Source organism: Entelurus aequoreus, linkage group LG06 (assembly GCF_033978785.1).
Source record: "Entelurus aequoreus isolate RoL-2023_Sb linkage group LG06, RoL_Eaeq_v1.1, whole genome shotgun sequence".
NCBI lineage: Eukaryota > Metazoa > Chordata > Actinopteri > Syngnathiformes > Syngnathidae > Entelurus > Entelurus aequoreus.
This window is the reverse complement of record NC_084736.1, coordinates 38,809,045-38,835,129: the sequence shown is the minus strand read 5'-3', so window position 1 is coordinate 38,835,129 and position 26,085 is coordinate 38,809,045. Positions and strand designations below refer to the sequence as shown.

Sequence of the window (26,085 nt, the reverse complement as noted above, 5' to 3'; positions counted from 1 at the left end):
CACATTCTCTCCAGGCTGGCGACGAGAAACAGTCGTAACTGTGAAAGGTTGTTTAAACCACAACAAAAAATATGTAAAGTGGAATACAATAATTCCTTTAATGATTTATAGTAATAGAACCGAGGTTGTGTAAAGTAGTCCGTCAACTCGCTAACAAAAGTTGTTGCTAACGCGAGTGTCACTACGCGTCGCTGCCAGGTTGACGGGCTGGCGGATTGATATGTAAATTAACTGTCAGGTGTGCCGTAAATCGTTTTATTGGTAATGGCGCGTCGGCCAATCAGAAGCTGGGGAAGCTGGGACTATTTTTTTTATTTTTTTATTCGGTGCTAAACCTCCACCTCGCAAGCTAGCTTAACGTCCACGCCGCGCAAAGTCACGCAGATGTCGTCTTTTGTTTGTTTGGAGAGGCCGCGTTTATGGACGTGACACAGATGTGTCTCGGACACTGTGGTGGGGCGGACCGGCTGTTACGCAACGGACGCCGGAGAGCAAGTTTATCAGACGGATGGGACCGCGTTTTGGGACGGGAGCGCAGGCAGGTAACTAGTTAGCGTTGTTGGCTAATGTTGTTGTGCTAATATACTATATAATGTGTATATAATATACTGTATAATGTGTGTTCATCTGTAAAAGACTGGCTTTGCAAGTATCGGATAGTTTTATAAGCCAAAAATAATATAATTTAAAGTAGTCAGTGTACAGCCTAGTGCTGTCCCGATACCAATATTTTGGTACTGGTACCTGTACCAATTTTTTTCGATACTTTTCTAAATAAAGGGGACCACAAAAAATGTAATTGTATTTATTTGAACAACACATGTTAGGTTACATGAAACATATGTTTATCATTGTAATTTAGTCCTTAAATAAAATAGTGAACATACTAGACAACTTGTCTTTTAGTAGTAAGTAAACAAAGAAAGACTCCTAATTAGTCTGCTGACGTATGCAGTAACATATTGTGTCATTTATCTACCTGTTATTTTGGCAACATTATGAGGGACAAACTGTAAAAAAGGATTATTAATCTACTTGTTCATTTACTGTTAATATCTGCTTATTTTCTGTTTTAACATGTTGTATCTACACTTTTGTTAAAATGTAATAATCACTTATTCTTCTCTTCTTTGATACTGTACATTAGTTTTGGATGATACCACAAATTTGGGTATCAATCCGATACCAAGTAGTTACAGGATCATACATTGGTCATATTCAAAGTCCTCGTGTCCAGGGAGGTATTACCTGAGTTTATAAACATAATATACATTTTAAAACGAAAGAAGATGTGATGCCAAAATATATCGACGTAATCATAGTAGTATCGTTTAGATACGCTCTTGTACTTGGTATCATTACAGTGGATGTCAGGTGCAGATCCACCAATAGCGTTTGTTTACATTTTAATGCCGGTGAGCTACAGTATGTAGTGAAGCATGTTTAGCTATTCCTCGTCCTCCAGTGATAATGTTACTCGTAAGAAACGTACTTTATTTGTCGCCATGGAGACCAGAATTTGTGATTTCGAAGTAACTAACACACTGCCGACTGCGGATGGATGTTAGCCGCTTGCTCGCTAGTCATGTCTTAAAGCACCTCTTCCTGAGGGTGTTATAAATTCACCTTTATCTTTACTTTTTACACCAAAATGCATCCATTTTCCCTTTTCTGTCTACACACTGTGTCTACTTGTAAGTACTCTGTGTGTGTGCGCTGCCCAACATGCTCCTCTGCTCGTAAAACCAGAGGTTCTCAAACCTTTCCCACCAAATAGCACCTTAAAAAACACTTGCCTCTCAAAGTACCGCCATAATGACCAACAATAACTACAGTAGCGTTGTAGGCTTAAATAGTCATTAAAAACAAGGCAGAGGTTTTTTTTAACAAGTATATTTAATATGTTTAAGTTTGTATTGTATGGTATGGTAATATTTTTAGCCACTGTAACATTACACACAGTTTGAACGGTAACACTGTTTTTGAATACAGGAAAATAAAACATTAATCAAGTGATTGTTTGTCGTACCACTCGATGGTAGTGGTATACATACCACAGTTTGATAATCACTGCTGTAAACTATACTATAAACTCAAGGCACGGGGGCAACATCTGGCCCGCCACCTCATTTTATGTGGCCCACAAAAGTCTGGAAAGAACGTGTCGTCAATCTTTAATCTTTGACCAATACAGTAGGGAAAGGAATCATATGCCCCCATTACCGGGTGGAGGAAGACGTGGGTTAATCATTTTGCAATGCTCTCTGCTGAAAATGACGGAAAGTGCCACTCTACAAAGCAACTGACGCTGTGGTCAAAGTTGGAATTGCCACAAAACACATGTCAAGATAGTCAACACTCTACTGCCGGCTGGCAGCTAAAGTGGATAGCGCACCACTTTGTCACGTGTCATGTGTCAGGTAAACCGCAATGAATGGATCCATATGAATCCCTTTTCTACTGTATGTCTTTAAAGGCTGATACCGATTATTATCATTAAAGGAGGCCAAAAAACGATATCTGTAGCCGATATTCATTTGCAGTAAAAGTTATTTAAACATGATTGATGGTTGATTTTTGTAGTAATAATAATAACTATAATAATAATAATGTTTTATGTGGCACACATGTTGTGGTTAATTTAGCACCAAACAACATCAGGGGATTTCACAAAGACCTTTATTACGTGTGTCTAAGAGGAGTATCAACATTTGCACGCCAAAATATGGGAAAACTTGGAAAATTGGTAAAAATATGGGATTTCTCTACATGACAATAACTCACCATCTACTCAATCTTATACAATTTCATAATATGCGGAACCCTGAAATATTGTCAACATTTAAGTAAATCAATTCTGGGCTCCTTCAAGTCGCTTAAAGGTGAGACGTTTTTCAAGCTGGCTGACATTTCTTTCCGGATGTTAAAGTATGAGAATGGGTGAGCTGCTGCCTCTTATATTGTCATGCCTTGCTTTTGGTTTTGTGGTATGTTTCCTGTGTTGGGGTGTTTTCCTGTTAAGCACTTTTATTTTGTCACCATTTTCTGTTTGGTGGGTGTTGGCGTGAGATCATTGTTTTGCGACCGGTGTTTATGCTTCGCTACAAAGCTTTCAGTGTTTAGCCTCCTTGAGTTTTAGGTGCACTTCCCTGTTTTGTGCTTTTATTGTGTACTTTTGTGCATTAAATACCGTATTTTCTGGACTATAGAGTGTACCAGTATATAAGCTCCACCCACTAAATTTCAGAAAAGAAAAATATTTTTCCATATATTAGCCACATCGGACATGTTATGAAATAAGTTATTTACACAAAAATGTTTTGTTTACGTACCTTAATTGTTTCTAAATGGTGTCTGTAACACGGCAGTAAAACGGCTGATCAAATAAAACAGAAGTCATTGTCATGCACCCACTAGCTGTGGAAGCTAGCTCTACAATCAGCTAACCAGATTCAATAATGCCACTGTGATTTTTAGTCAATTTACGAAACTGAAACAATACAAAAAGAATGCCATTGTAACTTATTAGTATTAACAAAGACACTGGTAAACGTGTTAGCATATTAGCTAATGCTAACAACACTTCATTGAGTATCAAGTTGATAAAAAAGCGCCATATAAATGTATTCCATTATTATCATTATTATTATTATTATTAGTACATTACGATACCATGTACAAATATGCATGAAAACACTCCTACAGACATCCCACATAGGACGGTTTAGTAAATCCATCCATTTTCTACCGCTTGTCCCTATCGGGGTCACGGGGGGTGCTGGAGCCTATCTCAGCTGCATTCGGGTGGAAGGCGGGGTACACCCTGGACAAGTCATAAGAATTGTTTTAGTTATATTGTAAAACCTTGCACATGTACTTATGTACATGGGATTTTTGAGATTTTTATTTTTAATACATTTGCAAAAAGTTCTACATTTCTGTTTTTTTTTTGTCAAGATGGGGTGATGAGTGTACATTAATGGAACCATTTAAAAGGGGTCTGAATACTTTCCGTACCCACTAGATCAGGGGTGTCAAACTCATTTTCACAGAGGGCCGCTTCTAACAGCGAGAGATAAATGAATAGTAAGGATTTACCTCACAATTACATATGCATTTAAACATTATATATTATTAAGCATATTGCTATAAATGTAAAATCAATCAATCAATCAATCAATGTTTATTTATATAGCCCTAAATCACAAGTGTCTCAAAGGGCTGAAAATGGTGTGATTGAGCAGTTTTTACACGGAAATCTATGGTTGTTGTTTTTATGGTTAATTACTGTAAATAGAAAAACAGTAAAATTCCAACAACAGAGCGGCCAATTTCTTACTGCAAAATCTATGGTTGTTGTTGTTTTGACTGTGTATTAATGTAAATAGAAAAATGGTAACACTGTTTTGTTGTTGTTTTTTAACCGTAAAATCTATTTACATTTTTACACTCTACGATGTAATGGATAACTGGCTTAGATATTTATTTTTAATTTATGTAAAATGTTTTTTAATGAACAATAATATATCTGATGCATTATTCGGAAACACAAAATTAATAGTGGTCATGATCCGTGGTCCGGATCATGTTTTTGTTATGTTCTGTTAGTTTAAGACTCCATAGTTCCTGTTTTTGTGCACCCTTGTTTGTTTTAGTTACCATGGCAACTTATTAGTTTCACCTGCCTCTGGTGTTCGGGACACGCACCTGCTCTAATCAAGAGACCATTATTTAAGCCTGTCTTTGCCAGTCAGTCGTCCTGGCGTCATTGCTTGTTTCATGCGATGCCATAGGTCATGCTGCTCGTTTTCATGTCCGATTCCAAGTTTATGCTAGTTGTTCGATTCATGCCGTGTCCACATAAGTGTTAGTTGTTTCATGCCACTTTAAGTCTTGTTTGTTCCATGCCATAGTCCATGTTAAGTGTTTAGCTTCTATGTTTCCTGCGTTAAGTTCTTTTTGTTCGTTAGCTTCTCGTGTGAACGGCACGCTTTTCTTTTGTTTGGTTCCGGTCTTTGTGATGTGTAGGATTAATTGAGAAAATAAATATGTTCCTACTTGCAAGTCTTGTCCGGAATAGTCCGTTTGCATCCCGGGAGAACAAACCTCGCAGTAAGCTCAGTATTGGCTCAGCCCTATTGCTAACCTTGACAACCTGCACCTTTTTATTGAACGCATTTTCTATTGATATTGATTACGTGTCTTTGGCGGTCTATATTGATGCCGTTTTATCGCTCAGCCCTGGTTTTGGCCATTTCTAGCATTTTTCTTTTGCATTTGTTGTTGGTCTTGCATTAATGTGATTTATTTGTGTGATTGGAGCATTTGTTTTTACATTTGCAGCATGTTTTATTTAGCACTGCTTTATTCCTCATGGGTGGCAAATTGACCAGAGCTGCACAGGTTGTTGCTGATATCATCTTACTCCTCTGCGATGATCCCTGCTGGACGTTAACCACTTTTTTCCTGTCGCTTGAGGATGCCCCACACCTTCCTCTTCTTCAGTCAGGCACTTGGGAAACTGCAAAGTTGAGCCCACTTTTCCACAGGGAGAGATGGAGGGATCGTGCTCCGCTTTACAATGTCAGAGCACGTTGGAAGTCATTTTTTATCCCAAATAACCTGCAGCTCCACACCGATACCTCGGAGTAGCCATGATTCTCCATACTTAAAACAAAACAAAACTGAACCCTTGTACTTTTAAATTGTCTACTTTATTGAAACGTGTTTTAAAAAATATCGATGTAATCATAGTAGTATTGACTAGATACGCTCTTGTACTTGGTATCATTACAGTGGATGTCAGGTGTAGATCCACCCTTGGCATTTGTTTACATTGTGACGCCGGTGAGCTACGGTGTGTAGTGAAGCATGTTTAGCTATTCCTCGTCCTGCAGTGATAATGTTACTTTTAAGAAACATACTTTATTTGTCACCATGGAGACCAGGATTAGTGATTTAGAAGTAGATAAAACACTGCCGACTGTGGATGGATGTTAGCTGCTAGCTGTCTAGATGTCTTAAAGCACCTCTTCCTGAAGGTGTTTCAGTGTTATAACTTCACCTTTATCTTTACTTTTTACACCAAAATGCGTCCATTCTCCCTTTTCTGTCTACACCCTGTGTCTGCTTGTAAGTACTGTGTGTGCGCGCTGCCGAACATGCTCCATCCATCCATCCATTTTCTACCGCTTATTCCCTTCGGGGTCGTAAAACCAGCAATGTCACAACGTGACAACAACTTGCTGTCATGCCCGTTAAAAACAAAATATGGGGAACCGGTACTTTTCAAACAGAGTATAGTACCGTTTTTGATGCATTAGTACCGCGATACTATTCTAGTACCGGTATACCGTACAACCCTAGTAGGAATGTAACAGTATCAAAATCTCACGATATGATATTGTAACAGTTTAAGGCCACACTACAATATTATTGCGGTATATGTCCAAAAAAAAAGACTTAAAATGCCGCAGTATGTAAAATGAGGTGGCCAGAATGTTTAGATAACACACTTACTCTAATTGAACACAAACATGTTCTAATCATATTTATTACTACAAACATGTTTTTAAGTGCAAATAATTGTGCTAAAACATTCACCGTTTCAAGCAAATATATATAAAGAAAACTTACAGTTGAGTACAAATGTAAAACAAAGTTCACTTTAATGTCTTTCCAACTTTTACTTTGAGATGCCTATGGTGTCCTCTGCAGTAGACATTTTATATATCAGTTTGGAAAATGCTGTTTCTCGGAAAAGTTAACTGACAATTCAACTTTTGATAATGTAAATAACTCAATGTTTAACCTCGCAGGCTTGAAATATCTTTCCAGGTTGATTTCCCGGTTGATATCAAGTAGCTTCAATGTGCAGTGTCCACGCCCCCAGCCACTTAATCGAGTCTGTTTTGACTTGGAAACGCTCGAGTCGAACGTGGCCTCCGCCAAAGAGGTCATGTTTTCGTTTGTTTGTAAGCAACATAACTCAAAAAGTAATGGACGGATTTTGATGAAATTTTCAGGAAATATCCCTCCAAAAAAACATTTGTCTTATAGTACCTACTACAAACTAGGGTTGTACGGTATACCGGTACTAGTATAGTATCGTGGTACTAATGAATCCATGTACATAGTGTATATATACCCCCCCCCTATTTTTTGTATATATTGTTTTTCAAATCACCTGACATGTATACTGTGTATATGTACATAATTTATCATTTTTTTTAACGTAATTTTTTATATGCACTACCGTTCAAAAGTTTGGGGTCACATTGAAATGTCCTTATTTTTGAAGGAAAAGCACTGTACTTTTCAATGAAGATAACTTTAAACTAGTCTTAACTTTAAAGAAATACACTCTATACATTGCTGATGTGGTAAATGACTATTCCAGCTGCAAATGTTTGGTTTTTGGTGCAATATCTACATAGGTGTATAGAGGCCCATTTCCAGCAACTATCACTCCAGTGTTCTAATGGTACAATGTCTTTGCTCATTGGCTCAGAAGGCTAATTGATGATTAGAAAACCCTTGTGCAATCATGTTCACACATCTGAAAACAGTTTAGCTCGTTACAGAAGCTACAAAACTGACCTTCCTTTGAGCAGATTGAGTTTCTGGAGCATCACATTTGTGGGGTCAATTAAACGCTCAAAATGGCCAGAAAAAGAGAACTTTCATCTGAAACTCGACAGTCTATTCTTGTTCTTAGAAATGAAGGCTATTCCACAAAATTGTTTGGGTGACCCCAAACTTTTGAACGGTAGTGTACATGTTACAGGTTATATATCTTTTATTATTGAATGTACCATATGTGATGAATATTTAATGGAACACAATGGAAACAAGCCTTTTGGCTTGTTGTGCCATCCATTTGCCTTTTTAAAGCATTACATGGATTCAATTCTTTAAGATGTCAATAAACTTCTCAATCAATCAATCAATCAATCAAAAACGGTACTATACTCTGTTTGAAAAGTAACGGTTCCCAGACATGAAGGCGCGTCGTGACATTACTGGTTTTACGAGCAGAGGAACATGTTCGGCAGCGCACACACACAGAGTACTTACAAGCAGACACAGTGTGTAGACAGAAAAGGGAGAATGGACGCATTTTGGTGTAAAAAGTTAAAAGAAAGGTGAAGTTACAACACTGAAACACCCTCTGGAAGAGGTGCTTTAAGACATGGTTAGCTAGTTAGCAGCTAACATCCATCCACAGTGTTTTAGCTACTTCTAAATCACTAATCCTGGCCTCCATGGCGACAAAGTTTCTTACAAGTAGCATTATCACTGGAGGACGAGGAATAGCTAAACATGCTTCACTACACACCGTAGGAGGATACAATAGCTCATTGCTTACAGCTAGCTAGCGTTCCTGAATGTAAACAAATGCCATGGGTGGATCTACACCTGACATCCACTGTAATGATACCAAGTACAAGAACGTATCTTGTCGATACTACTATGATTTAGGGCTGCAACTAACGATTAATTTGATAATCGATTAATCTGTCGATTATTACTTCGATTAATCGATTAATAAACGGATAAAAGAGACAAAATACATTTCTATCCTATCCAGTATTTTATTGAAAAAAAACAGCATACTGGCACCATACTTATTTTGATTATTGTTTCTCAGCTGTTTGTACATGTTGCAGTTTATAAATAAAGGTTTATTTAAAAAAATAAAAAAATTAAAAAAAAAAATATTTAAAAAAAAAATAAAATAAAAAAACTCTGCACATGCGCATAGCATAGATCCAACGAATCGATGACTGAATTAATCGGCAACTATTTTAATAATCAATTTAATCGATTAGTTGTTGCAGCCCTACTATGATTACATCAATATTTTTTATCATCTCAAAGTCTTTTTTTCCATCCATCCATCCATTTTCTACGGCTTGTCACTTTTGGGTTTTTCCTTTTTAAAAAAATTCATATTATGTTTATAAACTCAGGAAATACAGTATGTCCCTGGACACATGAAGACTTTGAATATGACCAATGTATGATCCTGTAACTACTTGGTATCGGATCGATACCTAAATGTGTGGTATCATCCAAAACTAATGTAAAGTATCAAATAACAGAAGAATAAGTGATTATTACATTTTAACAGAAGTGTGGATAGAACATGTTAAAAGAGAAAATAAGCAGATATTAATAGTAAATGAACAAGTAGATTAAAAATACATTTTTTACAGTTTGTCCCTCATAATGTAGACAAAATAATAGGTAGATAAATGACACAATATGTTACTGCATATGTCAGCAGACTAATTAGGAGTCTTTGTTTGTTTACTTACTACTAAAAGACAAGTTGTCTAGTATGTTCACTATTTTATTTAAGAACTAAATTACAATAATAAACATATGTTTCATGTACCCTGAAGTTTTTGTTAAAATAAAGACAATATTACTATTTTTTGTGGTCCCCTTTATTCAGGAAAGTATCGAAAAACATTTTGGTACCTGTACCAAAATGTTGGTATCGGGACAACCCTACTACAAAAACCCTTCGCTGCCCTTTACGGTGGTCAAAGCCCCCACATTGGCAGGAAATGTAGTTTGTTTTCAGACCGGCCAAAGCAAAAGCGCCATTAAAAACTACCGCTTGATACCGTCACAGGTCACAGCATCATTGTGAGGAATTTGAAACCGCAATACCGCGGTATCTACAATATGTCATTTCAGCCGATTTTCCCATTTTTAAATTTTTTTTCCTGTTTATTTATTTTCCACAGGTCCATAAAAAATGCAAAATTTTGACTTCTTGGTTGAAATAAGTAATTGCCACAGAAGAGTGTCTCTAAGTTGTTTCTTTTAGCACTTATGGAAATGATAAAGGTTGGATTGCACTCTTCTGGAGGTTTTCTGCATGCTGCTGGGCTTTTGGTGGCGGATCTCCACTCTCATTCACAGGGCCAATACTTTGTGACTGCTTGTTTGAGTTTGAGTTTGAGTTTATTTCGAACATGCAAGCATACAACATGACACATCACAATTTCCAGTTTCTCTTTTCAACATGTTCGAAAAGGAGTAGGAAGAAGCAGAGCTTATTTAATCCTACCCCTTTTCTTTTACATAACAGTTTCTAAAACTTTTGTTCTCTTCCTGTTCTCAATTTATCCACAATATACTCCATAAGTAATCACAATAAAAATCAATAAATAAATAATAATTGGTGAAGTAAGTTACATTTCATATGATGAGATAAGTAAGATTATTTTGAGAGTGAAAGAATGGATGAAAATTCAGTCTTCTTCTTCTTTGTACTTTATAAACACTTTACATTTATAAATAAATGATAAATGGGTTATACTTGTATAGCGCTTTTCTACCTTCAAGGTACTCAAAGCGCTTTGACAGTATTTCCACATTCACCCATTCACACACACATTCACACACTGATGGCGGGAGCTGCCATGCAAGGCGCTAACCAGCAGCCATCAGGAGCAAGGGTGAAGTGTCTTGCCCAAGGACACAACGGACGTGACTAGGATGGTAGAAGGTGGGGATTGAACCCCAGTAACCAGCAACCCTCCGATTGCTGGCACGGCCACTCTACCAACTTCGCCACGCCGCCCCCTAAACACTTTACATTTGAAGAGTTTCTTGAAGTGGATCATATCACTACATTGTTTGATTGCTTTGCTTAATCCATTCCATAATTTAATTCCCCATACTGATATACTGAAGGTCTTAACTGTTGTACGTGCATACAAATGTTTTAAATTACATTTCTCTCTAAGATAAAATTTCTCCTCTTTTTTTGAGAAGAATTTTTGTATATTCTTGGGTAGCAGGTTATAGTTTGCTTTGTGTATAATTTTAGCTGTTTGCAAATTCACTATGTCATGGAGTTTCAGTATTTTTGATTCAATAAATAAAGGGTTTGTATGTTCTCTATATCCAACATTATGTATTATTCTAACTGATCTTTTTTGTAACACCGTTAGTGAATGAAGTGTACTTTTGTAGTTATTTCCCCATATTTCTACACAGCAGCTCAGATATGGTAACACTACTGAGGAGTAGAGAATATGAAGTGATTTTTGGTCCAGAACATGTTTTGCTTTATTCATTATTGACGTGTTTCTTGCTACTTTATGTTGTATATTTTTTACGTTACATTTCCAGTTCAATTTATCATCAATCATTATACCTAGAAATTTGGTTTCATTTACTCTTTCAATTTCTATTCCGTCTATTTGTATTTGTGTTTGACTTTCTCTTCTACTGTTACCAAATAGCATTATTTTAGTTTTACTGAGATTCAACGATAGTCTGTTTTTGTCAAACCATCTTTTTAATTTGTTAATTTCTTCTGTTATTATTTGTATTATCTTCTGTGTGTTCTCTCCTGAACAAAACGCTGTTGTATCATCCGCAAATAATACTAACTTTAAATCTTTTGTTTATATAGAGATTGAATAATTTAGGTCCTAGTATTGATCCCTGAGGTACACCACAGGATATATTTAGCGTTGTAGATGTGTGTTCGCCTAGCTTCACGTATTGTTTCCTGTTTGTTAGATAACTTCTTATGAAGTTTAAGACTAACCCTCTGATTCCATAATAATAATGATGCTTGTATTTGATGACCAAATAAATGCATGACACAAGATACACCAAGTTGAATGTTATTAACATTGAGGATACTGTACATGCTGCTGTATAATAAAACATATTGCCAAAATGTGAGGGGTGCACTCACGTTTATGAGATAAATGATAAATGGGTTATACTTGTATAGCGCTTTTCTACCTTCAAGGTACTCAAAGCGCTTTGACAGTACTTCCACATTCACCCATTAACACACACATTCATGGCGGGAGCTGCCATGCAAAGCGCTAACCAGCACCCATCAGGAGCAAGGGTGAAGTGTCTTGCCCAAGGACACAACGGACGTGACTAGGATGGTAGAAGGTGGGGATTGAACCCCAGTAACCAGCAACCCTCCGATTGCTGGCACGGCCACTCTACCAACTTCGCCACGCCGTCCCATATTTGTAAATTCTATAAAGCAACTTAAGACACCTTAGCTCAGGGGCTATTAGCGGATCACAGCAACATTTTTTAACAGCAAAAGGGCAAACGGGTGTAATGTAACGTGAAAATGTTGCAATATTGACTGTCCAGGGGCGTCACTAGCTTTTAAGGACAGGGGGGGCTTAGCCCCCAGGAGATGCACAGGATGCGAGCCAACGTAGCGCACGAGCACAAAACTTCACATACGGCTAAATAAGAAAGACTTAGAGTCCGTCTGCTGATCTGAAAAAGAGCCAAAGCTGTCAAAGAGCTGAGGGACCATCTTCAAAGTGCAATGCTGAAACAAATAATTAAAATACTTAAAGTTATACTAGAGGATGTTGTGGATCATGTTGACTATTGGTCCTCCTAATTGTCAATCATTCTGGTGATGTTACGTAAGGATATATATATATATATATATATATATACATATATATATATATATATATATATATATATATATATATGTATATATATATATATATATATATATATCTATATATATATATATATATCAGTATATATATATATATCAGTATATATATATATCTCAAAACAAATGGCTTTTTGATAAGCCATTTTTTATTTATTTATTTATTACAACGCCAAAATAGGCCTAACAACGCCAATGGTTGTAATTCTGTAGCACTTTGAGATTTGGAATAAAATGTAAAGTAGATTACAAATACAATCTATTATATAAATAAATTATATATATATATATATATATATATATATATATATGTATACATATATATATATGTATATGTATGTATGTATGTATGTATATATGTATATGTATGTATGTATGTATGTATATATGTATATGTATATATATATATATATATGTATATATATTATATTAATGTCCTTACGTAACATCACCAGAATGATTATTGACAATTTGGAGGACCAATAGTCAACATGATCCACCCAGGAATAAATAAAATAAATGGCTTATTGATAAGCCATATAAAAAAAAAATTGTTTTAATATTTATAAGTATCATTATTCTCCTACTCGCCTTTCCAGTAGAGGCCTCTCCCCTCTCACTTTCTGTGCTCCTCTGCCCTGACTCCTACAGCTCAATAGGGGTTGTGGAGTGATTATTATTATTATCTACTGATGATAGTCATACGTGAATGAGCTCCTGTTCACCTCCATGTGTAAAGTGAGAAACATAGCTGATGCTCCAGAAGGAAGTAACCCCAAAGATAGCAAATGGTAAAAAAGAGTGCACATTTAACTTTATAAATAACCAGGACCTTCATGATGCATTTCAGGCTAACTAGCTAACTAAGTAGCAGCATTGTTTTAGAGCGGGAATGTAACTTTTTGTCAAACACAGACCTGGTGTAAAGTGGAGCTAATAAATTTTACTACAAGCAGTGATGAATACTTACTTTCTTGAAAAAGTTTCTTATGTTCATTTTGCATCCGTTCACGTTCATGTGCTAATGTGCTTCGTACACCTGCAGGACCGCAAGCAAGGTCGCAGAGAAAATGCGGACTGGATTTTGAGTGATGTGGGCATTTTCTATATGAACAAGTCCAAGGACCACAAGCAAGGTCGCAGAGAAAATGCGGACTGGATTTTGGATGTGGGCATTTTCTATATGAACAAGTGGAATGGATTGGATACTGACGCACTAAAGGGGCTCTCTACCTTACACTATGAAGTGAGGGGAAACTGAGTGAATAATGACAGGTTATATGATTATTTATTTAAACTCATATTCGGGCCACTTTATAATGAATATGTCGGCATGTATTTGTAAAAAAATAAAATAAATAATAAATATAACACCAAATTATTTAGGGGGGCTTAAGAATAGGGGCTTGAGCCCCCCTAAAATAGGCCTGACAACACCAATGATTGACACTAATAACACAAAGCTGACTTGTAGGCAGTTTTTTACTTTTAAAACTGTCTTTTAAAAAAACAAACAAAAAAAACAAAAATTGTAATCGACGGATAGATCTGAAGTTGCTCTAGAGATTTAAGCGTTGAAAGTAAATATAATACAGGGTTTCCCCAACCGTGGAAGATTAATGCTGCCACACCTTCAAAATAAGTTATTTTTTGTTTTTAACATGAAAACAAATTAAAATGATTATTGTATAAATGGATAATAACGTATACAGTATATTATTTATATACTATTGACGGTAATAAGTTTGAAAAACAGCTCCAATATCATAAAAAACATTCCTCATCGCTTTATTTTGAAGAAAAAAAAACGTGCATCTAAATTGCCTGTCAGAAGCTCAGCTGTTTGCGCACCTGAACGGTTGACACCCAGCAAAAGTAAGGAGAGGAAGTTGGAGGGAAAGTTATTTGAATCGAATGAATGCATTTCTTGTTCAAGCCAGTGTAAACTACCCTAAATCTTTTGACATTACTACTGACAATAACGTCTAACTTTACTTTAAGTGTGTAGAGTGTGCATTTGTCCTCGTGCGTGTGTGCGTTTTCCCCGGGCACTCCAGTTTCCTCCCACGAGGGTTGTTCCCAATATTTTGGTACCGGTGCCAAAATGTATTTTGATACTTTTCTAAGTAAGGGGGACCACATAAAATGTCATTATTGTCTTTATTGTAACAAAAAATCTTAGGGTACAAAAAACATATTTTTATTATTGTAATTTAGTCCTTAAATAAAATAATGAACATACTAGACAACTTGTCTTTTAGTAGTAAGTAAACACAGAAAGACTTCTAATTAGTCTGCTGACGTATGGAGTAATATATTGTGTCATTTATCATTCTATTATTTTGGCAACATTATGAGGGACAAACTGTAAAAAATGATTATTAATCTACTTGTTCATTTACTGTTAATATCTGCTTATTTTCTATTTTAACATGTTCTATCTACACTTCTGTTAAAATTTAATAATCTGTCAGGTTTAAGCACCGAACTATCTATTAAACAGAACAAGAAGCAAGGAATCAGGCAGAGACAGAGTTCAATTTAGCTCATGGGGAAAACGCATGGAGCTGCACACTCAGTTACAGTCTCACCCTACGCTCTGAGGAACAGTCCCACGCACTCTATTTATTCAGTTTGGAGTTCCCGAGTTACATCGCTGAGGCTGCCTCTAAAGGGAGGGGTCACACATATCATGCGAGCAGCTCAGCACGCACAATACGTGATTATTCAGAACGGAATGTGCTGGGGGCCTTGTGATTTTGCCTTGTCTCTGCTTTGTCTGCGAGCTGTCGCCTTATCTTCGTTGAGGTCCTGGTACGTCCTTGGCCGTAAGCGGGCAAAAAGAAAGAAAACATCTGCGGCAAGACCACCCCTCATATGCCGTGGAAGATAACAAGTTGTGTCCCCTTGCACGAAGCACAAAAGAGCACAATAGATAATAACTATAGCAAATGCCTTTAAGCATAAGAGTTGTGTGATAACTTATATATAATTATTCTAACTTATTCTTCTCTTCTTTGATACTTTACATTAGTTTTGGATGATACCACACATTTAGGTATCGATCCGATACCAACTAGTTACAGGATCATACATTGGTCATATTCAAAGTCCTCATGTGTCCAGGGATGTATTTACTGACTTTATAAACATAATATAAAAAAAAGAAAAACGAAAAAAGATTGTGTGATGCTAAGAAAAATCGATATAATCATAGTAGTATCGACTAGATATGCTCCTGTACTTGGTATCCTTACAGTGCATGTCAGGTGTAGATCCACCCATGGCATTCGTTTACATTGATTGATATAGAAGTAGCTAAAACACTGCCGACTGCGGATGGATGTTGGCTGCTAACTAGCTAGCCATGTCTTAAAGCACCTCTTCCTGAGGGTGTTTCAGTGTTATAACTTCACCTTTATGCGTCCATTCTCCCTTTTCTGTCCACACACTGTGTCTGCTTGTAAGTACTCTGTGTGTGTGCATTGCCGAACATGCTCCTCTGCTCGTAAAACCAGCAATGTCATGACTATACTAATACCGGTATACCGTACAAACCTACCTTACCTTCATTGGAGACTGCAAATTGTCCATAGATATGAATGTTAGTGTGAATGATTGTCTCTGTGCCCCGCGATTGGCCATGCTAATTTGAGTTAGCTTGTCTATGTACATTAGCATTAAGCTAGCGGCATTACAGCTCATCCTTCACCCTTCATAATTGTATTGCTTTTTTCAGTTGATTCCAAATTATGATATTAATCTGAGGTGAATCCTGCTTGTATGTGCACATCATATGTATGTACCTGTATGATGTACTTTCTTTAGTGTGCTTAGTTTAACAGTGACTTCAATGTGAAGAACATCAACAAAACACTTATTTGTTTCCAAATCTAACTCAAAGGACTGTTTACATATTTGGCAAACTAAATTGCAACATTCCTGGAGGGCATAATAAAGTGTTGCCCGTGTTAATTTTTCCAATAAACAACAATTGAAACGGCATGGAACAAAGAGAGCACAGTCTACCGAGTCAAATTCCTTTTGTTAAAGCTGATTGTGATTCTGATGATATAAGATTTGTTTTAAATATTAATTAGGGACCGCAATGTCCCTTTGGGACAGAGGACCCTATTGTTATTGCAACGTTTTATTATTATTCCGCCGCCTCTTTGTGCTGTAATTTGACCCCCTTAACATGCTTCAAAACTCACCATATTTGACACACACATCAGGACTGGCGAAAATTGCCATCTAATAAAAAAAAAAAACTCCAGAACTCAAAATTGCGCTTTAGCGCCCCCTAGGAAAAAACACAGACAGAACGGCTTGTAACTTCCAGTAAGAATGTCGTAGAGACATGAAACAAAAACCTCTATGTAGGTCTGACTTAGACCTAGATTTTATACATTGACATCCTTCAGAAAAAATCAACAAGAAGTTGGCAATTCCCCCTTCAAAACAAAAGTTTTGTAAAAACAGTCACTTTTGCCTCTTTGAGCTGTAATTTGACCCCTTAACATGCTTCAAAACTCACCAAACTGGACACACACACCAGACCTGGCAAACATTGTGATCTAATAAAAAAACCCAACCCAAAACTCAAAATTGCGCTCTAGCGCCCCCTAGGAAGAAAACACAGACACAACTGCTCCTTGGAAGAAAACTCAGACAAAACTGCCTGTAACTTAGGACTAACACTAGACAAAAGTATTGGGACACTTAGGACTAACACTAGGCAAAAGTATTGGGACACTTAGGACTAACGGTAGACAAAAGTATTTGGACACTTAGGACTAACACTGGACAAAAGTATTGGGACACTTAGAACTAACACTAGACAAAAGTATTGGGACACTTAGGACTAACAATAGACAAAAGTATTGGACACTTAAGACTAAAAGTAGACAAAAGTTTTGGGACACTTAGGACTAACAGTAGACAAAAGTATTTGGACACTTAGGACTAACACTAGACCAAAATATTGGGACACTTAGGACTAACACTGGACAAAAGTATTGGAACACTTAGGACTAACATTAGACCAAAGTATTGGGACACTTAGGACTAACACTAGACAAAAGTATTGGGACACTTAGGACTAACACTAGACACACGTATTGGGACACTTAGGACTAGCACTGGACAAAAGTATTGGGACACTTAGGACTAACACTAGACAAAAGTATTGGGACACTTAGGACTAACACTAGACAAAAATATTGGGCCACTTAGGACTACACTGGACAAAAGTATTGAGACACTTAGGACTAACACTAGACAAAAGTATTGGGACACTTAGGACTAACACTAGACAAAAGTATTGGGACACTTGGGACTAACAATAGACAAAAGTATTGGACACTTAGGACTAACATTAGACCAAAGTATTGGGACACTTAGGACTAACACTAGACCAAAGTATTGGGACACTTAGGACTAACACTAGGCAAAAGTATTGGGACACTTAGGACTAACACTAGACAAAAGTATTGGGACACTTAGGACTAACACTAGACAAAAATATTGGGCCACTTAGGACTAACACTGGACAAAAGTATTGAGACACTTAGGACTAACACTAGACAAAAGTATTTGGACACTTAGGACTAACACTAGACACAAGTATTGGGACACTTAGGACTAACACGCGACAAAATAAATGGGACACTTTGGACTAACACTAGACAAAAGTATTGGGACATTAAGGACTAACACTGGACACAAGTATTGGGACACTTAGGACTTTGTGTGTGTGTGTGTGTGTGTGTGTGTGTGTGTGTGTGTGTGTGTGTGTGTGTGTGTGTGTGTGTGTGTGTGTGTGTGTGTGTGTGTGTGTGTGTGTGTGTGTGTGTGTGTGTGTGTGTGTGTGTGTGTGTGTGTGTGTGTGTGTGTGTGTGTGTGTGTGTGTGTGTGGATGAATGATTGCTGAATGAATAACACCTGCACCTGCCTGTGAATCATTTTGTCTTGTATAGAGAGAGAGTGAGGTAGGGTGCCGTTACTTCTGTTGACCGCAACAGGCTATCTTTTTCCATCATAGTCTGGTCCATATTGTCCTGCAAATCCATCTGCATGTAATGTATTGTTTTTTACTCAGAGAAAATATATCACCCTCAAAACTGCAGTAATGACTTCATGTTGCATCCTTGGACCCAGCGTGTCAGACAGAGCCCTGCTTTCTACTCTCAATGACTAATTTGTTTCTGATAGTCACACACCACTAAGTATGTCATTATTATGACTTAGTAAGTCAATGTTTTGACTTACTAATTTACTAAGTCAAAATAATGACAAAATAATGACTTACTAAGTCAAAATAATAAGCGTTTGCAATAAGCACTTGAAAAAAAGAGTTAAATGTGGGGCCACATGCTGACATGCTCAACTCATCATGCTTAATTTATTACAGCATTTACGAAGCCTGTAGTTGATTTTTATTATGTAAATGTTATATTTTTATCAACATGTTATAGCAGGAACCCTGCCATTCAAAACCAGGCTGCTACATTACTAATGATTAATGTAACTATAGCTGAAAAAATAGTACAATAGCAATAGGAGAGACTGTTCATCCCTGAACACCATGGAGTTCATGTAGGCTTTATGATGCAGTTACATTATTATATCAACTATCAGAGACCGCTTCAGGAAACTTTTTTGCTGCTTCAACACTGCTCAATCAACACAGAAAAAGGTAAAGTGAAATAACTTAGTTGTTAACTGTAGTTCAATAATGTTTGTCTTTCTCTCAGACAGACAGGGCTTTGCTGTCCGTAACACACACACACACACGCACGCACACACACCGCAAAATGAGCTAACGTTACGCTAAAAGCTACTGAGCCTTCACCTCAAGGACTGCGAGCGAGCTGAGCTGCCACTTATGTTTCTAGAACGTCAACAGGCTCATAGTGATGTTACTAGTAGTTGACTGGGAGGTGTTTATTATAATTTGGGGAGAGTCCGCTGCCTTATGCTTACCTGCTAAACACCTTTCTGCTCACCACACCGCAGGAGCACTGACTCCATGCGCTCTGAATACGCACTGCTGATTGGCTGTTACATGCGCTCTGAATACACACTGCTGATTGGTTACACACAGAGCGGTAACAGCCAATCAGATGGTTCTGTGGGTGGGACAATGCTGGGTGCTGCAGAGACGTACTGAGGCAGTACGAAGCGTAGCAACTTAAGACATTAGTTTAGGCGGTGGCTCTGGTCTGGGATAGTCCAAGGAACTTCACACTTCCACTGCCTCTTACTAGGGGTTGAGGTGCTGGGACCATAATAGCTGAATAGACAACCGTTTTGTCAATAACAAATCTCTAACCAACACATTTTACACAGAAATGAGGCTATTTTCAGGAAGAAGTACGTCATGCCTGCGTACAATATCACAACATACATATGGTTATTGTCAGTACTATCAGAAAACAAAGACTAAAACCAACTACAACCAACGCTAGCAATGATTATACTGGTGAAAATGAGTCGAGCATGCTTAGCAGCCTAATGTACGCCCAAAACTAAAGAGGAGACATTTTACCAAGGTATACCTATAGGCTACTGTTTCAGATTGCCATATAACTTGGTACATGTAGTCCACAATATGCAAATTATTATTTTATCATTTGATTTGGCTGTCCTTATACGTTTCACATTGCCATGATGACAGCCATGCTAATGTTGGAACCCATTTCCTCAGCATATCAGCATATTGAGAAGGAAATAGGCACTGACACTACCCATATCAGCATAGGTTGTATTTGTTCAAAACATATTTTTGCCCTGTGAGTTGGATGACACATCGACATACAGGCTAACGGGTATATATTTCCCCCGTTAGCCTATACGTGGATGTGTCATTGACCGGGCTAGCATGCTAAGCATTACACTCAGAGCTAAACACCATCACACTAAGCATTGGTTGCAGTAACATACTAGCTTTGTTAGACAAGATCATAGACTGTATTGGACAATATAGTTTACATACCAAATGCCCATTTCCATTTACTACAAGTCATAAGAAAAGGTAAATGCCTGACATATCAAGGAGGAAATGAGCAAGTTTGGCGTCAGATGAAAAAATATTCTCCGCCTTCAATGGTCTCCATCTTTCAAAGGCATCCCAGATACAAATCCTGGTTTTGTTCCTGGCTTTGTCATGAATAAGTTGAGAATGGTAACTTTTAGATGGACTAAGGTCTGACATGTTTAGTAACTTTACCAGTGGCAGTAGCCAGACCAAGATGGCGGTGTGTAACTGGCAACCCGGATGTGACACACTCACAGACTTTCTAATTGGTCAAACGGTGGAGTGCGGACCCATCCATCCATCCATTTTCTACCGCTTGCCCCTTACGGGGCCGCGGGGGAATGCTGGAGCCTATCTCAGCTGCATTCGGGCGGAAGGCGAGTACACCCTGGACAAGTCGCCACCTCATCGCAGGGCATCGAAATGAAAACAATAACAATATTTTGGGGCTGTAAATCTAATTTTGAAACGAGCATATGAACTACTGTTATCGGTTATAGAGGTATTGGAAAAGAAGATGATTTATTAATGCCTTTTGACATATTTAATGATGACTTGACATGAGATTATTACATATGGCTCCTTTTAATGACTAAGACCCTTTTGGGTCCCCAGGACCTTTTAACAGTCACCAAAATTGAGGGTTTGCAATAGATATCGTTTTGGTTTAGAAAATGAGTGGCCGGCCCACGGTAGAAAAAGTTTGGACACCCCTGCCTTAACTCTTATTAAAGATTAAAGATTAAAGTACCAATGATTGTCACACACACACTAGATGTGAGATTAAAGTACCAATGATTGTCACACACACACACTAGATGTGGTGAAATTTGTCCTCTGCATTTGACATATCCCCTTGGGGAGCAGTGGGCAGCAGCGGCGCCGCGCCCGGGAATCATTTTGGTGATTTAACCCCCAACTCCAACCCTTGATGCTGAGTGCCAAGCAGGGAGGGAAACGGGTCCCATTTTTATAGTCTTTGGTATGACTCGGCTGGGATTTGAACTCCAACCTACCGATCTCAGGGCGGACACTCTAACCACTAGGCCACTTCTATTACTTCTTTAAGCCACTTCTATGTTATCTTCCCCTCTGCTGCTCCTAAATCTGCCACACTCTCTCCATTAAACGCAGTTATTTTCAGTTGTGCCACATCCATTATGTTTCTTTTTTCTTTCTCTGAGGTCATGTCCTCTGAATGGGCATAAGGGCTGCTGCACACTTCACTTGCCTGCACGGTTGGAGGGTTACGATCATCGGAGTCTTACCACTGTGATTGTGTTCTCTTCAAAGTAGAGGACACATGCCAGATACCCTCGCATTGGACTCAGTTTCCTTGGTTAGTTATGGGGAGAATGATCATGATGGTGCTTGGAAAAGATGTGCCATCGATGTCTGTATGTTCCTAAAGGTGATGATGTACTTATTTAGACCATTAACTAGTTGAAACTGAATCAACAGCACCTCTGCTGGTTACAGCCAAGTACTGCACTCTGTTTTATCCCAAAAACTATTTGCAATCGACCGATTTCATAAAGATTGACTTTTATTCACACCAAACCTCTAAAGTGAAGTGAATTATATTTATATAGCGCTTTTCTCTAGTGACTCAAAGCGCTTTACATAGTGAAACCCAATACCTAAGTTACATTTAAACCAGTGTGGGTGGCACTGGGAGCAGGTGGGCAAAGTGTCCTGCCCAAGGACACAACGGCAGTGACTAGGATGGTGGAAGCGGGGATCGAACCTGGAACCCTCAAGTTGCCGGCACGGCCGCTCTACCAACCGAGCCATACCGTCCCAACCAGGGGTGCTTAAGTTTTTACACCTCAGGGCCCAACTTTTTTTTTACTACAGAGTAGGGTTGTGCGGTATACCGGTAGTAGTATAGTACCGCGATACTAATGAATCATATTCAGTACTATACCGCCTTTAAAGAGTACTTGTACCCCCCTCCCCCCCATAGTCATCACGTCGTGTGATTGCTGGTTTTACGAGCAGAAGAGCATGTTCGGCAGCGCACACACACAGAGTACTTAAAAGCAGACACAGTGTGTAGACAGAAAAAGAGAGAATGGAAACATTTTGGTGTAAAAACTAAAGATAAAGGTGAAGTTATAACACTGAAACACCCTCAGCAGCTAACATCCATCCGCAGTCAGCAGTGTTTTCTACTTCGAAATCATTGATCCTGGCCTCCATGGCGACAAGACAAAGTAAGTTTCTTCCAAATACCATTATCACTGGAGGACGAGGAATAGCTAAACATGCTTCACTACACACCCTAGGAGGATACAATAGCTCACCGGCGTCACAATATAAACAAACGCCATGGTTTGATCTACACCTGACTTCCGCTGTAATGATACCAAGTACAAGAGCGTATGGAGTCGATACTACTATGATTACACTGATGTTTTTTATCATCACAAAATCTTTTTAAATTTTTAAAAAATTCATATTATGTTTATAAACTCAGGAAATACATCCCTGGACACATGACGACTTTGAATATGACCAATGTATGATCCTGTAACTACTTTGTATCGGATCGATGCCTAAATGTGTGGTATCATCCAAAACTAATGTAATGTATCAAAGAAGAGAAGAATAAGTGATTATTACATTTTAACATAAGTGTAGATAGAACATGTTAAAACAGACAACAAGCAGATATTACCAGTAAATGAACAAGTAGATTAATAATCATTTGTTACGGTTTGTCCTTTTATAATGTTGACAAAATAATAGAATCATAAATGACACAATATGTTACTGCATAGGTCAGCAGACTAATTAGGAGTCTTTGTTTGTTTATTTACTACTAAAAGACAAGTTGTCTAGTATGTTCACTATTTTATTTAAGGACTAAATTGCATAACAAAACATATGTTTCATGTACCCTAAGATTTTGTTCAAATAAAGACAATAATTACATTTTGTGGTCCCCTTTATTTAGAAAAGTATCAAAATATATTTTGGTACCGGTACCAGTACCAAAATATTGGTATCTGGACAACCCTACTCCAGAGTAGTAATATCAAATATTAACAATGAATTAGTAATTTTAATCGTATTCAATAAATATATCTAACCTACTTACAGGTAACAACCTTTTCAAATGATATGAAAGCTTGTGTTAATCACATTATTTAGCACATAAACCTTAGGATTAGGTCAGGCTGATTAGAAAAATAAGTACTAACCATAAGAAGGGACTCGCAAATAACTGACGAAAAATAAACGTTCGTACAATTATGTTGTGCTAAAATCAATTAAATAGTAAATATGTTTAACTAAGCTGTCAATGAAATTAACTTAAGTCATAGTTTTTGCGCTTAACAAACTTCTCTATGACTTTTGCTCCAGGCTTCTTCTGTTTAAGATTGTCATTACTGCCACAAGTGGTGGGAAAGTGTATTGCAACGGAGTCCCGCTGTGGCACATGTGGACCACAGCTGAGAAACAGATATTTTTGCTGCCCTGTAGGGTGCACTTGCCATGATTAAGAAATACTGAATTAAAGGAATCATGATGTTTTTGCAGTCATTTTTGGATTGCAGCATGAACCTGTAGTTAACAACTTTTTCACACAAATTTTACGAGATACTCAATGAGTTACTGCACAAGAAGGGACTCATAAATACTTGAGAATAATAAGTGTACCTACAGTTATGTTGTGCAAAATAAATGAACAAATCTACTGTATTTCCCAACTTTAGAGTGCACCGGTATATAAGCTGCACCCACTATATCAGGGGTCACCAACCTTTTTGAAACCAAGGGCTACTTCTTGGGTACTGATTAATGCGAAGGGCTACCAGTTAGATACACACTTAAATAAATTGCCAGAAGTAGCCAATTTGCTCAATTTACCTTTAACTCTGTTATTATGAATAATTAATGATATTTATCTTTGTGGAAACACTGATCATCTTAATGATTTCTCACAATAAATATATATAGAAACAGATAAATATCAATATGCAACACTTTATTTTTATATTTTCTCTAAGTGCACATTTTTCAAATTGAACATTTTGAAATGATCACTTCTAAGACAGTCTTGTGAAATCACAATATCCCATTTTAACTAGCTAGCCACTAACATTTTTTAACAAATCATGAATTACTTTGCACCATGTTTGTACAAATAATAACTCATGTAAAATACAAAAGTAAACTCTCCAATTTTTAAATCTTGTCACACTTTGAACTGGACACCAAATCTGTTATCTGTTTCTTTGTCAGTGGGAAGCCTGGCATTGCATGCTGTTAACTAGTGTGTTGTACTCTGGTGTGTAACTTGACACTGCAACTCTGAGTGAGTCTTGCAGATGTGCATCAGTGAGGCGTGTTCTGTGTTTGAAAGGTTTTGTACAAAGAGTATGAATATGGGGGCCTGAAACTTCTCAACCTTGAAGCTATGTGTCTGTCTTTAAAAGCATCAATTGTTCCAAAGATGTATTTAAACATTGAGTGGTACACAAATGTCCTGTTGGACAAAAAACATGTACTGTATCAAAAGAAATTGTATCCTTTTTTACAAGTGATCCCCTCCCAGAGAGTCTGCTGGGAAACATGGCGGGGTTCATAAAGGAAACAATCCACTCATAGTGGTGTTTTCAATTTTATGTGCCAGAAAAAAGAGACGATATTTTGCAACAGTTAATATGGATGAACTCTAATATTGTAATAGATGGAAAGCCTTTCTTTTGGAAAAATATGTTTGAAAGAGGAATCATTTTTGTCAATGATATTATCAATGAGAATGGTAAAATTGTGAAGTATGATGAATTTAGAGCTAAGTATGGTGATGCTTGCTCAAGCTTTTCATTTTATCAACTAACTGGAGTAATTGGGAAAAGATGGAAACAAATAATTAATTATGGAACTACTAAATTATTAGTTTGTAAACCTCTAATAAGAAATTCTAGTTGGCAAAAATGAACTAAAATAAATAGAAAAATATATAATTTTTATTTAATAAAGAAATCTTTGAAGGCTGCTTCATACAACACAAATGGAAAATGGGAGGACTTTTTTGACTGCCCGTTGCCATGGGATGCCATATTCAAACTAATCTATAAAACCACTATCGATGTGCAAAATCGTTATTTTCAAATTAAAATTATTTATAACTTCTTACCCACAGGGAAAATGTTAAAATGATGGAATATGACAGAGTCAGATGATTGCCGATTTTGTTGTCAGGAACCTGAATCCACCCTGCATTTGTTTTAATATTGTCATATTGTGTCTTTGTTTTGGGTGGAAGTTGAAAAAATGTGTTTAAGGATTGGTTTGTTTATGAAGCTTAATGTGGTTTCTGTTATTTTAGGAGAGTTCATTGACAATCATGATTTAGTCAATTTAATTATAGTACTCGGTAAAATGTTTATTTTTAAGGCCAAAAACAGATATTCACTTAGTATTACTTTCTTTAAAACATTTATTCAGTATTTTCTAACTTTAGAAAGTTACATGGTTGAAAACGATAATGATGCCTAAAAACATTAAAAAAAAAGATGAGAAGTCCTCAAAGGCTTATTTTGAAAGTATAATT

General features: G+C 37.2%; 1 protein-coding gene across 5 annotated transcripts in view; it reads left to right on the top strand.

Annotated features, from left to right (window-relative positions):
• The first annotated feature begins 209 nt into the window (after positions 1 to 209).
• The window catches only part of kcnt1b (potassium sodium-activated channel subfamily T member 1b), a 306,811-nt gene continuing 280,935 nt past the window's right edge, over positions 210 to 26,085 (top strand). For 3 of the 5 annotated variants that reach the window (XM_062050715.1, XM_062050714.1, XM_062050713.1), the window contains exon 1: positions 210 to 542. In XM_062050715.1, the coding sequence (XP_061906699.1) occupies positions 509 to 542 (34 nt within the window). In that variant the 5' untranslated portion in view covers positions 210 to 508. The remainder of the gene's footprint in view (positions 543 to 26,085) is intronic. The other 2 variants (XM_062050717.1, XM_062050716.1) reach the window with 1 other exon arrangement.